The following is a 14,808-nucleotide window of genomic DNA, read 5'->3' as shown; positions in this document are numbered from 1 at the left end:
AATATTAAGACATGAGCTAATAAATATCAGTCATCTTTTAACAGCTTTAATTTATGCAAGAAAATGCAAAGAAAATAACTTAATTTCAATTTTAAGGGAGAAACCCCCCAACAGATGTCGATTGTTGCAGTTTTGCATTGATAAGATAGTTGAATATGGTGAAGGCAGATCCAGAATGCAAAGAAAATAAATAAAATGAAAGGTCACATCCCACACTAATTTTAAAATCACATTAAAATTTAATTGGAAATGTTAATCAGTTTCATTATATATATTAGTAAATTTCTGATTCAATAAAAGGATTTAATTTTATTTCCTACTTAATTTTTCTTTGAAATGAAACTTTATTTTAAAATAAGCCTTATTTGATATATTAAAAAAATTATACCTCATTTACCATCTTATTCTATTCTTTTAAAGTTGTTATAATTAGGAAAGGGATGGATTGTTTGGATTCAACCCAAACTTTCATAAATCAATATAAAAGAATATACAGCTCAATTTGGGTAGCAAAAACTTTTACGATACTTATAATTTAAATATAATGATGCTATTTCTTCATAATATAGTTTTGATATAAAAACAACAAGAATACCTCAATAGTTAATACGCTTTAGATAATGGCCTAAAATGTGAATTAATATATATAATACAGTTTTAAATACGCTTATATATATTACTTTAAGCGCATATTAAAACTATATATATAAAGCATATATTAAAGGAAGAATTTTATTATGTAAGAAAGTAATATCTTTTGAGTTGATTCAAAATTAAATATAAAAGTGATACGATGAATAAAGAAGATAATTATGTGAAATAAAATTATAAGTATTAATTAGAATATTTTAATTAAAAAAAATCAAAAACCAAAAAATTTCATTTTGGTTTATTTGATTTTCTAAATAGATTTGATTTATTCTATTAAAGTGATTAACTCGATTTATTTGATTTTCAGTATTAACAAACCAAACACACCCCTTATGTCTTCTTCGTTACCACCAATCAATGTTTAATAAAAAAAGAAAGAAAAGGAAAAACTGCTCCACTGCATCAGTTGATGTTAACAATAAATAAATAAATAACCTGACCTGATATCTCTGTTTCCTTTTATACTCTGATCCTTTGCCTTTACAGAAAACAGACAAAGAAGGAATGTGCAAATCCCACCACCATATCTTAACCTTCCACTTGATTTCGTTTTCACACACCTTTGATTTTCTCTCCTTTTTATTCCAGGAAAGTGGTGTTTGTTGATCGTTGAAGCAAATAAAACATGGCTACTCTAAACGATATCGGGGTTGCAGCAGCTATCAATATTCTCACAGCACTTGCTTTCTTTTTAGCATTTGCAATGCTTCGGATTCAACCAGTGAATGACAGGGTTTACTTCCCCAAATGGTATATCAAAGGCTTAAGAAGCAGTCCTTTGGTGAATGGAAGTGCGTTTGCCAGCAAGTTCGTGAACTTGGACCTGAGGTCATACACCAGGTTTCTGAACTGGATGCCTGCCGCACTCCAAATGCCGGAGCCTGAGCTGATCGACCATGCCGGATTGGATTCAGCTGTTTACTTGAGGATTTACTTGTTGGGGTATGTATTTGTATTGAAACACTAGTAATAAATCAGAAATTGGTTTTGATCATGATGGGGCTAGTGGGATGTTGGTTTGGTGGCAGGCTTAAAATATTTGGTCCCATAGCATTGACAGCATTTACGGTGATGATTCCAGTTAATTGGAGCAATAATACGTTGGAGCATTCGGGTTTAACATACAGCGATATAGATAAGCTCTCTATATCAAATATTCCGATTGGATCGCATAAGTATGCTTTCTCACTACACTTCAATAGTTGAACTAGTTTTCTGAATAATCATATGACAAAATAAATTGCTGCTTCGTTCTTCTTTTTTTAATTATTAACTGTAGGTTTTGGACGCATTTAGTACTGGCATATGGCTTTACGTTTTGGACATGCTACGTTTTGAAAAGAGAGTATGAGATAGTAGCAGCTATGAGATTGCACTTCCTTGCGTCGGACCAACGACGCCCTGACCAATTTACAGTAACCTCTATTTCTATTACTTCTTTCATAAGAGAATCAAGTCTACTTTTGATAAATAAGGTGAATTTTTATTAAGTCTACTTTTGAACCCACTCATATTGAAGCAGATAAGTAATTATGTGGGGTTTAAGAGAATCCTAGTGCTATGAAGATTTAAATTATGATAAAGAATGAAGTCCAGTTCTTGTTCTGTGACATCATTTTTTTGGTATAAAGGTACTGGCCAGAAACGTCCCACCTGATCCCGATGAATCAGTTACTGAGCTTGTCCAACATTTCTTCCTTGTCAACCATCCACATCACTATCTCAGTCACCAGGTTTGGTCTCTTACATCAACATTAAAAATCATACCATCCTCCATAACCTTTTCTTTGTTGCAGCTTGTTTACAACGCTAACAAGCTCTCAGAATTGGTCAATGAGAAGAAGAAAATTCAGAATTGGCTAGACTTCTATCAAAATAAATACAAAAGGAATCCCTTAAAGAGACCTTCATTGAAGGTACTCTGATTTTTTTTTTTTGGTAAAATATTTAGTTTAATATTCAACTCAAAACAAAGCTCATTTGATGAGTTTCTCTCCATCAAGCAGACTGGTTTCCTTGGCCTTTGGGGAAACAGAGTAGATGCAATCGATTTTTATACATCCTTTGTTGAGAGATTATCTAGAGATGTAAGTCGCATTTGGTTAGATTATAGTAACAGTGGTAATAATATGGAAATATGGGCTTAAGTATCTGTTCCTTTAATGACTGTTGTCAGATATGTGGTGAGAGAGAGAAGGTTAGTAGCAACACAAAATCAATCATGCCAGCAGCATTCGTTTCCTTCAAAACTCGATGGGGAGCTGCTGTGTGTGCACAAACCCAACAATCTAGGAACCCAACTACGTGGTTGACCGAGTGGGCTCCTGAACCGCGAGATGTTTACTGGGAAAACTTAGCCATTCCATTTGTTTTTCTCACAATTCGCAGGCTTATTGCTGCCATTGCATTTTTCTTTCTTACATTCTTTTTCATGATCCCTATAGCTATTGTACAATCGCTTGCTAACATTGAGAGCATTGAGAAAGCGCTTCCCTTCCTCAAACCCATAATTGAAGTGTGAGTTCCTTTTTCTTCTTCATCTTCTTTCTGCTCATGCCTAGCATAAATTAGCAACATCCATGTTTCATGCAGGAAATTCATAAAGTCATTCATCCAAGGTTTTCTTCCTGGGATTGCTCTGAAGATATTTCTTTTGTTCCTGCCTACTATATTGATGATGATGTCAAAGTTCGAAGGATTTATTAGCCTATCTGCTCTGGAAAGGAGATCTGCGAGTAGATATTATTTCTTCCAATTTATTAATGTTTTTCTTGGGAGCATAATAACTGGAACTGCGTTTCAGCAACTTAATCATTTTATCCACCAATCTACTAGTCAGTACGTTCTCATAAATATGCCTTCTATTTTATAATACAGTTGCTGGATTAGCTTATGACCATCCTCTCTGTTTGCATTGCCTTACATGTCTCCTTGTAGGATACCAAAGACAATTGGGGTCTCAATTCCAATGAAGGCAACATTCTTCATTACTTATATAATGGTTGATGGTTGGGCCGGAGTTGCTGGGGAGATACTGAGGTTGAAGCCCCTGATAATCTACCACTTAAAGAATTCTTTCTTGGTTAAGACAGAAAAGGACCGGGAAGAAGCAATGGATCCCGGGACCATTGGCTTTAACACCGGCGAACCTCAAATACAGCTTTACTTCCTACTCGGTCTTGTCTATGCTGTGGTGACTCCGATACTGCTTCCCTTCATAATAGTATTCTTTGCCTTGGCTTATGTCGTATACCGTCATCAGGTAACAACTAAACTAATATTCTTATGCCAACTGTTTGTTTCATTTTCTCCTGGAAATTCTTGCTCTAATACATACCGAAATGAACTTGTAGATCATAAATGTTTACCATCAGGAATATGAAAGTGCTGCAGCATTCTGGCCTGATGTTCATGTCCGTGTCGTTGCTGCATTAATCGTCTCACAGCTGCTACTAATGGGATTATTGAGCACTAAAGAAGCTTCTCAGTCGACTCCATTGCTTATCACCCTTCCCGTATTGACCATATGCTTCCACAGATTCTGCAAAGGGCGTTATGAACCAGCTTTTGTTAGATATCCTTTACAGGTTAGTTGTACTGATCTAAATTAGAAGCAAGATTTTGGTATTTCTTTGGTGCTTCTATTTTTCCGTTGCAAATGCCAATATTTGAACTTCATACGTGGGGGATGATAATCAATTAGGCTAAACTCCAAGTTTTGCATTACTTATAAAAGGGAAACGAAGTAAAAGGTTCTTTTTTTTTTCTTTATGTACACATTATATTACAACTGGAATTCATAGCAACTCTTCTGGGTTTATTACAGGAAGCAATGATGAAAGATACATTGGAGCGAGCAAAGGAAGCAAACTTGAACTTGAAAGGGTTCCTTCAAAATGCGTACATCCACCCGGTTTTCAAATCTGCGGATGAGAGTGATAGTGAGAGTGAGAGTGAGTGGGAGCGTTCCCCGGCACTGGTTGCAACGAAACGCACGTCGAAAAGGTTTACTCCAATGCCTAGTAAAGATGGTGGATCAGTGCTCTCCCTAGACCAAGTTAACGATGAATGTTTAAAACCTTAAGACTTAGAAGGTCCATTGTTAGATATTGGTTCACTCTCGCACTGTACATGTGTGAGGTCTTTAGGAGGGTTTTAAGTGGTTGAATTCTCCTCACCTCGGCCCCATTCTGATACCATTGTAAATGATAATTAAAGAAAGCAATGAAGAGAAATTTCTTTCTTAGTTTTGATTTCGGGGGTTAAATTTTATAATCTTCAGATTTTACTCTTCCAACCAAATTTTAAAAACTTGACAGCCAATGTGGGATTAGAACCCCTTAAGCCTTCGATCATGAAAGTCATCCACAGAAGTTCTCAATTGAAATATATATAAATATAAAAGATGGGTTGGGTTGGATCCCATGTGGGTCTGACTTAACATTTTATACATCTTTTTTCTTGCTAATACCACTATGTATGGATTACAATTTATAATATACCACAAATTATGTGAATTTTAACCTTTTATATAAATTTATAATTTAATGATTTATAAGAGGGCAAAATGTAATTTAATCTTGGTATTTGAATTTATTCATTTATCTTAAATTAGTAGTTAAGGTTTTATTTGTCCCAACCCGAATTTTTATTCCATCCACTATATTGACACTTCTTTTGTAATGGTGTTAGATTTGAGACATGTGATTTTATGAAATTATGTCATGTCATTCGAAAAGTTATTAAAAATGTTTTTTTTAAATCTAAAAATAGATTATAAATTATAATTAATAATTCGTAAACTAGCAAAATTACCAAAAAAAAATAAATCAAAACTCTTTTTTCTTACTTCATTAACTTTATTTTTCTTTTCATTTTTTTTTATTTCATTTCCTTCTTCATTTTCTCCATTCTTTTCTTTTTTCATACTCTAATCGTTACCATAACAGTGCCGTCCATGGCTTTCTCCAGCTGATCCTACCACCAAAACACTTCCCTCTTTCTCCTTGTCTCAAATCTTGTCTTGTGTTTCCTAGAAAATCTCTTCAAAGGCTAAAAATAAAAAATTGATCTTTGGGTTTTCAAAACTTCGATCTTCACCACAGGCTAGGGAGTTTGCTTGTGAGGCTAAGAGCGGGCTGAGGGACCAAAGGATGCATGTCACAGAAACAATATACCCTCTCGGTCTTGTGCTTGCAATTTTCTAGGTATCCCATATGCTGAGCTATATCAAAGTCGAATTTTAATTCCCAATTTTGATTTGTTTGATGGTTCTATGGAAATTTGTATAAACATTTATGTGTGGATTATGCAAAATTGGCGGAGTGTTTTACAAAAAAGAGTTGATACTGGGGTTCTAGATTATTTTGAGTTCTCTAGGTCTGGGTTTCAATTTGCAAAGTTTTGAGTTAGTTCAAAATTGAAATGTCTTTTATTTTGGTTCTAATTGTTTGGAGTGATAATGGTGATGAAAACAAATTTGAAGAAACAAATTTGGGACTCCGGCCGCCGTATACGGCGGTAACCGCCGTCTTCGGCCAACGGCCATGACGGACGGGCGGTGGCCCATTTGGCCGGAGAAAAGGGGAAGGGTTGAGAGAATTTCAGTTTTTTTTCTGAGGAAGAAGACAAATGAAAATTTTTGAAAAGAATTTGATTTAAATAGAAACCACTAAACGGCGCCGTTTTGAGAGTTGGGTTCAGAGACCAAAACGACGTCGTTTTGGCCTATGACCCGTGAACCGACTCGTCTGCCTATAGGATCCGCGTGTTTCTGCGGTGAATGGGCGATTTTCGGATGCGGTCCTTCCACTTTTGCGAATATTTACAATTTAGTCCTCGTTGTTTTTTCCTTCTTACATTTTGCGGTATAATTTCGTTCTTGTTTCATTTCAGTCCATACTGAAACGGTGCCAGGGGCTGGGAATAATTTCCCATGTGGTCCTCGTCGTTTTTCAGCGCATTTTAGTTGGCCCCTTCTTCCTTTTTATTTGTAATTTTTGCCCTTAAATTCTATTCAAGTTCCGATTTAGTCCTTTTTAGGTTTATTCATCTATTTCATCATAATTTAGACTCTAAATTGTATTTTAATCTCAATTTAATCCTTTAATCGTTTACTTTCAAGCTTTATTATTTATTTACTCTTTTGATTCTGTTTTATTTATTTTATTTTATTTTATTTTATTTTATTCATTCATTTATTTATTGCATTGCTTTTCTTGTACCTAGAACTTATAATGTTCTTTATTCCTTTGTTTATAAATTTCATTATCATCATTATTATTGCTATCATTATTATTAATGTTTAATTCACTTCTATTGTTTTAGCATTAGAATAATAGTTAATATGATTATTGTTATTATTATTATTTGGTGTTATTATTATAATTACATCATTATTATTATTGTATTCCATTATTTGTTATTTACCTTTTAAATATTTTACCCATATAGTTATTTTACATTATTTCGTTATTATTGTATTATACATTATGTTTTAAAAATATTTGTTCGCTTTCACACTACGTTCGAATAAATTAAAATATATCTTATTAGATATTGCATTAATTCTTACTCCAATTCGTAAAAAGGAAAACTTTCAAAAAATAAGGTAATATTTCGCGTTTTGGAGATACGAAATCGTACTCTAACTTATAGGGTTTCGATTTTCTCGTTAAACCTAAATAGCAAAATATCCTTTCAAGTTTCAAAATATACGAAATTTCAATGAAAATCAAAGGCAAGTTTATTCTCTAAAGTTCCAAACATCGTGTCCTAACTTACGAGATGTGACATTTCGTTACCTTGATATGAGTAGGTCTTTAACTTCTTTTTGGATTTATTCAAGCGTTTTTAATAATATTAATAAAAAGGGATCGTGTTTTAAATTTCCTTTCAAATTTTCAACCTTCGACATTAAGACATTAATTAATCAACTAGGCACCGATTTTGGGCGTATCAAGGGTGCTAATCTTTTCTCGTGCGTAACCGACTCCCGAACCCGTTTTTTAGATTTTGTAGACCAAAAATTATCGTTTTAGTAAATTTAAACTTTTATTAAAATGATTAAATTACGAGGTGATCCGATCACTTCTCATAAAAATGATCGGTAGCGACTTCTATTTTCGTTTTCATTTTCAAAATAAAAGTCAACGACCTCTAAAAAAATGGTTTCGAGAAAGACAATGGTGAAAGAAATGAAGTTTTGAAGATGATGAATATTAAGAGATGAAGATGAGCAATTATTTTTGTAATAGATTTTTATTTATTCATTTTATTATTTATATATTTAAATTTATTAATAATTTTAGATAACGACATCTTTTGATGTTACTAAATTTTAAGGGTGTTAAAAAAACACCAAATTAGTTAATAGGAAAATAAAATTTCAAGTGTTAATTTGAGAAAAATAATATGCATGTTGAGAAGTTGATAGGAAGCTATTAAAATATCGTCACTTACAACGTATGATGATAGAGTGAAACAAGAAATTGCAGGGACCATGTAAGATGTAAGATGTTTGGACATGAAAATGAGTGTATATATATGTTAGATTTAGTGCCAATGTAAGATGTTTTTAAAAACAAAAAAGGAAGAGTGAGAATAATATAATTAGTTACTATTTTGAGAGTTTAAAAGATGAAAAACGAAGTATCTCAGGAAACAGAGAAGAAGTTGAATGAAGAAAACAATGGAAGTTGATTTGGTTCATGGAAACAGGACATTACGTTTGGCTTTGTGCCCACTTCATTTTGTTCTTTTCCAATCAAGTCGCCAAATACCATTACAAGCTTGGCACATGTTTCCTCCCTTTCAAAGGCTATTTAATATCCTCATGGTGGGTTCCATAAACCCATGTGTGCTGTACCAATCATATTTTTTTATTATTTTCATCATTGAAAAATACAAATTTCCAAATAGGGGCATCATCTTTACAAAAAGTTTTCATTTTAGTCACCTGTTGTTAATTGTACACTCATTTTAGTACATTTTATTCATTTTATCTTTTAATTTCCTTTTTTCTGTAAAAGGAAAAAAACTTGAGTTTTACATGAAAAACCATTTTATCTTTTAATTAATTAAAAAAAGAAATGAGATTAAAATAAAAATTATTAAATTTGGGTGACTAAGATAAACATGCAATAAAATGAATTAATGGAGGTGACTAAAATGAAAAAAAATTGTAAAGTGTCCTATTTGGAATTTTTATTTATTGTGATCAAAATGAAAAATAATAAAGGTGTGATGACTAACTGTGAAATTTACCCTAAGAAGAAATAAAAATATGAGGAAAAACGAGTTAAATGCCAACTAATACATGTCCTGTCACATCACATCACAACTTTGGGTAAAGAAAGTAACGTTTCTTGTGTGTGTTTAGTTCTGTTAGATATTTTACATTTAAAGAAAGTATTGTTTTAATATTGGACATTAATGAACATTTTCATCCACCGTATTGAAATGGATCACAAGTACAGGCAAGTATTCAATTGAGTTGAGTAAAAAATTTTAAGTTAATTAAGTTGATAAATCTTATTTTAGTAACTAAATTTAATTTAAATTTTTTCGAATCGAATTGAGTCAAAAACTTTCAAGTCAAATCGAGTTAACGAATCATATTATTTATACTTAATGTTACGTTTATATACATCGATTATTTAACTAGTAGACGAATTACAAGACTATTTAACTACATAAATAATATAATGGTAATTTAATGGTTTTGACTTTTAACTTTAGAAAAGGTAAACATTTATCAAAACGACATAGTTTTATATTTCTTGTTCGGATTTTCAGATAACTCAAATTGCGTAATTCATATTCGAGTTAAACTGAAAAAATTGATTTTTTATTCGAGTTGATCCGAATAACTCAATTAACTCGAACTATTTAATTCAAATTTTTTTATCGAGATTTTTAAATCAAATAGGATTTTGTTCACCCCTAATCACAAGCTCAACTCAAAAGATTCGAGTCGACTTCAACTATTGTTCAAAATTTATAATTATTTTTATTAAGTTATTTGATACATTATTATTTAAATTTCACAAGTAAATTTATATGAAAATTAACTCCATTTAAAAATTAAAAGCTCCATTACAGGTGTACAAAATATCAACCTATTTTAAATTATAAATTTAATTTGAATAATTTTTTTATTAGTAAACAATAATTCGAATCAAATCAATTTTATTTGAAATTATAAAATCCGTGGGCTCCTTGCTAAAAGGCATATTTATAACTATACGGGGAAAAGTTTTGTTTTATACTTTAATGGTAAAATTATATATATATATATATATATATATATATATATATATATATATATATATATAACTTGATAAGAGTTTAGTATATGTTTTAAAGTTGATTTGTGAATTTCTCTCGTTTTCGAGTTATTTTTTTACTAAAAAATTATGTTATATAAATCTTAGTAAATTTATGTATTCGTGTTTCTATTTTATCTTTAGTTGATATTAGATATAATAAGGGAGAAGATAGTGATGGCTCTATGGAGGCTGGTTCACTTAAAGATGCGAAGAGCCAGAAAGGGACAACAAGGCAAGTTGATTGAAGGAGAGAGGAAGGATTTGTTCGGAATAACTTTAAGGTTGAAAATTTTGATATCTTCTTCATCGTTAGAAGGGTATTTATATGAGAGGTTCTTTTGTCCAGTAGTATGATGTGGCAGGATAAATACTCAGTCCCGTCAAATATGTAAAAAATATTCACGGACATGAAGGACGTGCATTGTGGGACCCATTTTGTTATGCATTCAATCAATATGAGGTTGTTACGCCTAAATGAACCCCTTATAGAATTGAGAGCATGTTCACACTTAAGGAATGTTCACACCTAAAAATAGGCGCTCATCTCATTATCGAGAAGTGGAGGGAGGGCCCACCAGGGGTGTTTGTCTAGCAGCTAGTCCTAATAACAAAAGGGTGCCGTTCCTCTAGTTTGGACAAGTGGTCAATTAAGACACTACCTTAAGTGAAGTCAAAGGGGAAGTCACCACTTTCAGTCTTGCTGGCACATGTCTAGGTAGATATTAGGTTTTTTGGTTTGAATATAGTGAAAAAATAATTATTAAAATAGATATATTTTAACGTAATTTCTTATAATGTATTTTTTTAGATATATCTCGACAATCAGAGGAGAAGTCAGAAATTCTTTTACAGGGACCGAAGTAAGATTATAAAATTTTGGGAGGGGGCAAAGCTAAAAATCTTGAATTAAAAATGCTTAAATTAAATTATTAACTTTTCAAAAGGACTAAAATTACAATTTTTTTCTTAAATTAATCAAAGGTTAAAAAAGACTAAAATGATTTTTTTTTTTAATTTTGGGAGGGGTTATAAAGCAAATTTCTCATTCAACCAAAAGAGCTAAGTGTAACACCTCAATACCAAACTTGATCGCTAGGTCCGAGTTACGAGATGTTAAATCTGTTACCAAAGTGGCTACAATAATTTATAATCAATTTAATTGTTAGAAAAAATCTAGTTTGAAAACGGTTTTCTAGCACAGCGGCCAGTTTGTGATATTTATAGCAATAAACTTTTTTCCTGAAATCGTACACATGTTTTAAACTAGATGGATCTTAGACGTTCTCGGCTTTCAACCAAACAGCCTTCTCGACTATTCTCATACTACAAGCTGCTTCGAGTGTGGGCTCGAACAAATTCAAATCAAACACAAAATCAAAAATATTTTCTTTCATTCAGTGGGAAAGTATTTCTCTGTCTATAGAACCCGATAAAATTGTTATTCTTAGAACATAGAATTTAAATCCATTTTCGAACTTTAATTATTTAATTAAATAATAATTCAAAAAACTTAAATTAATTCTCAGGTCATTTCTATACTAAGTGAGAAACCACATTCATTTCCGAATGTAACCCATTTCTCTAACTTTATCATTTCTATCCATTTTTGTTCATTTGATTCATCATTCAACAGATTTCATAATGACCAATTAATTTAATTCCATTTTCGAACTTCAATTATTAAATTAAATAATAATTAAAAAAATGTAAATTAATTCTTAGGTCATTTCCATAGTAAGTGAGAAACCACATTCATTTCCGAATGTAACCCATTTCTCTAACTTTATCATTTCTATCCATTTTTGTTCATTTGATTCATTATGCAATTCATTTCTGGTTTCAACGAGCTTGCGAAAGGGTCGAGTGGACGTATGTGATTAGGGTTCAAATGACTTATAATTAAGTCTCAGCTTTTCACTTATTAATTATAAACTTATTTAGTCACGAAGTCACTCCACTGTAGTATTGTGATTGAGCTCTCCCCAATTACATACCATTACAAAAGCTACTCGATTAGTGCTCATCCAATGACCTTGTCATAAATGTGTTACCCTCATAAGATATCCTTAATCTCTTTGGGATAAATTCATTCTCTCAATATGATCCTATTTTATATTATAGTAACTATTACATCTTCCTTCATGAAAAGTCAATTACTATCATATAGTAATTAAGTCATTCATCGCAAAAATAAATGATTTGTGGCTACGTTTACTTTTCATCTATCATGTAATGTCAATGAGAGGATATCATTTACCCATTTCTTAGGTTATGAATTCCACTATTGTGAATGATGCTACATACTGCAGAAGTCGTATACCCAACATGTAATGACTTGGTTTCTAGTGGTATTAGAAATTACAATTTTGGGACCTCGTTTTTGTAAACCGAGTTCATAAATATTAAATAAAGATATTTAAGGAGTTATTATATAGATTAATTGAAATTTAGATAGTCAATTTTAGCCGAAATTGTGATTAATTAAGGCATAGGGACTAAATTGTAAAATCCAATCACTATAGATTTTTAATTAGAAAATGCTTTGGGACTTAAATAAAATTAACCAAATATTCAAAATGATAATTAAACCATAGATTTTATATAATTGGTGGATGATGAAGTGAGAATCCACTTAGATTGATTAGCATTAAGATTAATGTGATTTAAGCTTAATTAAGTTAAATAAAACAAGATTAATTATGCTTAATTAAAGTATATATGTTAAAGAAAGCGGGAAAATATGAATTTCATCATCATTTTCTTCTTCATTAATCCACCGTAAGAAAAAGAAAGAAAAACCTAGTTGAAGCTTAGAAACATTCACTATAATTGGTAAGTGCAATTAAGTCATTTTCTTGTAATTTTTATATATTTGAGGTCTTAAGTGCTTGATTTAGCTAGCGCATGTACCAATTTGTAAAACTATTAAAGTTTTAAAAAGTTTTTGTTATTGATTTCTTGAAGAATTAGGTGTTAAATTGATATAAATTAAGCTTACATTAAGAAATGAACTAAATTGTAAAGTTTAATTAATTTTAGTTTCGTACATTACGAACTAAATTGAATAAATTTTAAAGCGATGTGAAATTTCAGTAGGAATAAGAAATAGGAGGTCCTTAATGAGTAATTGTGAAATCAGATTTCAATCTGAAGCTTTAAATTGAAAGTTATGTTTGTCTCGGGTTTAGAGATTAAATTGAATAAATTATAAAATATGCTTAATATTTTGATTGGTCCTGATTTGAATGGAAAATGATAATATTAAATGTTTTATGATCTTATTTAGCTAACATTGACACGAAATCGTCGAGAGGGAAAGGAAAATCGAAAGTGACGACAAATAACTTAAAATTTTGGTTTGTATTTCTATGATTCGGTAACTATTTCATTTTGCATGTTCATGTCTTTTTTTCATTATATGGAGTTTGAGGTGAGTCTTGATGATTATTTAAGTTGAATTGATGTGATTAAGATTGATTACCAAGACAATGGCTATATTGAATAGAATAAAAGTTTCATGATTTGATTGATAATTGATAATTGGTATGAAATTAAGTTGAAGCATGTTGTGTTATATGATAAATCGATGATTTGATGATAAATTGAGAAGAAAAGAATGTGAATTTATCTATATGTAATGAATCAAAAATTGGTTACCCTATCAGCTGTTCGGACAGAGTCGGATATAGTTGGCATGCAATACGGTCAGATTATTGATTGAAAACCATCATTGTCGGGCAACCCTGGGTGGTAGATTGTATACAGTGAGTCATCATTGTCGGGAAAATCGAGGTGGTAGATTAATCAGATTGAGAAAGCTATTATTGTTGGGCAATTCGGGGTGGTATTATGTACATGTATAGCATCATCATTGCTGGGCAACCTAGGGTGACATGTAACACCCCTAACCCGTTTTCGTCGTCGTACTAGGGTTACAGAGTGTTACCGTACAAATCAAAACAAATAACTTCAAATTAGAATAATAATGCTATTTATATTAAATATTCAAATCTCATACAAATCCAGTAAAAATACACATTTGGGCCTTAATTTAAACTTTTGAGGCCCTAAAAACAGTTTGGGATCAAAATGAGACTAATTTGAAACAATTCAGAAAAATCTGAGGAAAAGTTAGAAATTTAGAAAACAGGGGTCACACGGCCATATGGCCTGGCCGTGTGACATAGCCTAGACCGTGTAGTGTTTGAACAATGAGACACACGGTCGTGTCCCAACCCGTGTCTTAAACTGTGTAACTTATTGACTTAGATCACACGGTCGTGTCGTAGGCCGTGTAACTCTCTGACTTGATACACACAGCCATGTTGCAGACCATGTATGGCACACGGCTGTGTGGCAGTTCGTGTCCCAGGCCATGTGCACCAAAATGTTCCTTGAAAATCAAGTTTACCAAATATGCTTACTTGAGACACAAACCTACCATTTACCAACCAATTTACTTACTCAAAACACACCTAAACAAGACCAAAACATGCCAAAATCACACATAAATCATACAATTCAAAAGCTTATCCAATGTATCATCATTGGTACCACAATTAAACACCTAAACAATTCAACCTCAATGTCATGGTTTCATATTCCAAACATACATCACAAACCTACCATTCAATCGTTTCATTCACACTTCAATATACCAAAGAGTTACCTAATCACAAGACATTCACTAATAACCAAAACACATATTTATATCATCATGTACCAGTTATCATCATAGGATATTAAAACACAAAAAAAGCTTGGCACAATTTCAAAACATCCCAAGTTACCAAAATAATATATAACTCTATACATGTCATTTATAACC

At 31.7% G+C, this 14,808-nt stretch overlaps 1 protein-coding gene and 1 long non-coding RNA gene across 3 annotated transcripts; both read left to right on the top strand.

The window, feature by feature from the left end:
* Positions 1 to 985: 985 nt before the first annotated feature.
* LOC105803465 (CSC1-like protein At3g21620) lies at positions 986 to 4,904 on the top strand. Of its 2 annotated transcripts, XM_012635678.2 has the most exons (11): positions 987 to 1,593; positions 1,680 to 1,826; positions 1,931 to 2,066; positions 2,283 to 2,384; positions 2,448 to 2,567; positions 2,658 to 2,738; positions 2,828 to 3,168; positions 3,244 to 3,489; positions 3,589 to 3,913; positions 4,005 to 4,238; positions 4,478 to 4,904. In XM_012635678.2, exons 1-11 carry the CDS (start codon positions 1,277 to 1,279, stop codon positions 4,733 to 4,735), a joined length of 2,307 nt encoding a protein of 768 aa, XP_012491132.2. In that variant the 5' UTR covers positions 987 to 1,276; the 3' UTR covers positions 4,736 to 4,904. The 2 variants fall into 2 exon arrangements, with proteins under 2 accessions (XP_012491131.2, XP_012491132.2); XM_012635677.2 differs by having other exon boundaries at positions 986 to 1,593; positions 2,283 to 2,567.
* Positions 4,905 to 5,479: 575 nt separating this feature from the next.
* On the top strand, positions 5,480 to 6,767 carry LOC105803467 (uncharacterized). Its single transcript, XR_001136456.2, has 2 exons — positions 5,480 to 5,858; positions 6,547 to 6,767. It is a non-coding gene; the product is annotated as an uncharacterized LOC105803467 (long non-coding RNA).
* Positions 6,768 to 14,808: the final 8,041 nt, after the last annotated feature.

The sequence above is a fragment of the Gossypium raimondii genome, chromosome 11 (assembly GCF_025698545.1).
Source record: "Gossypium raimondii isolate GPD5lz chromosome 11, ASM2569854v1, whole genome shotgun sequence".
Lineage (NCBI taxonomy): Eukaryota > Viridiplantae > Streptophyta > Magnoliopsida > Malvales > Malvaceae > Gossypium > Gossypium raimondii.
Note: the sequence above shows the minus strand (reverse complement) of the source record. Positions and strands in the feature narration are given on the sequence as shown.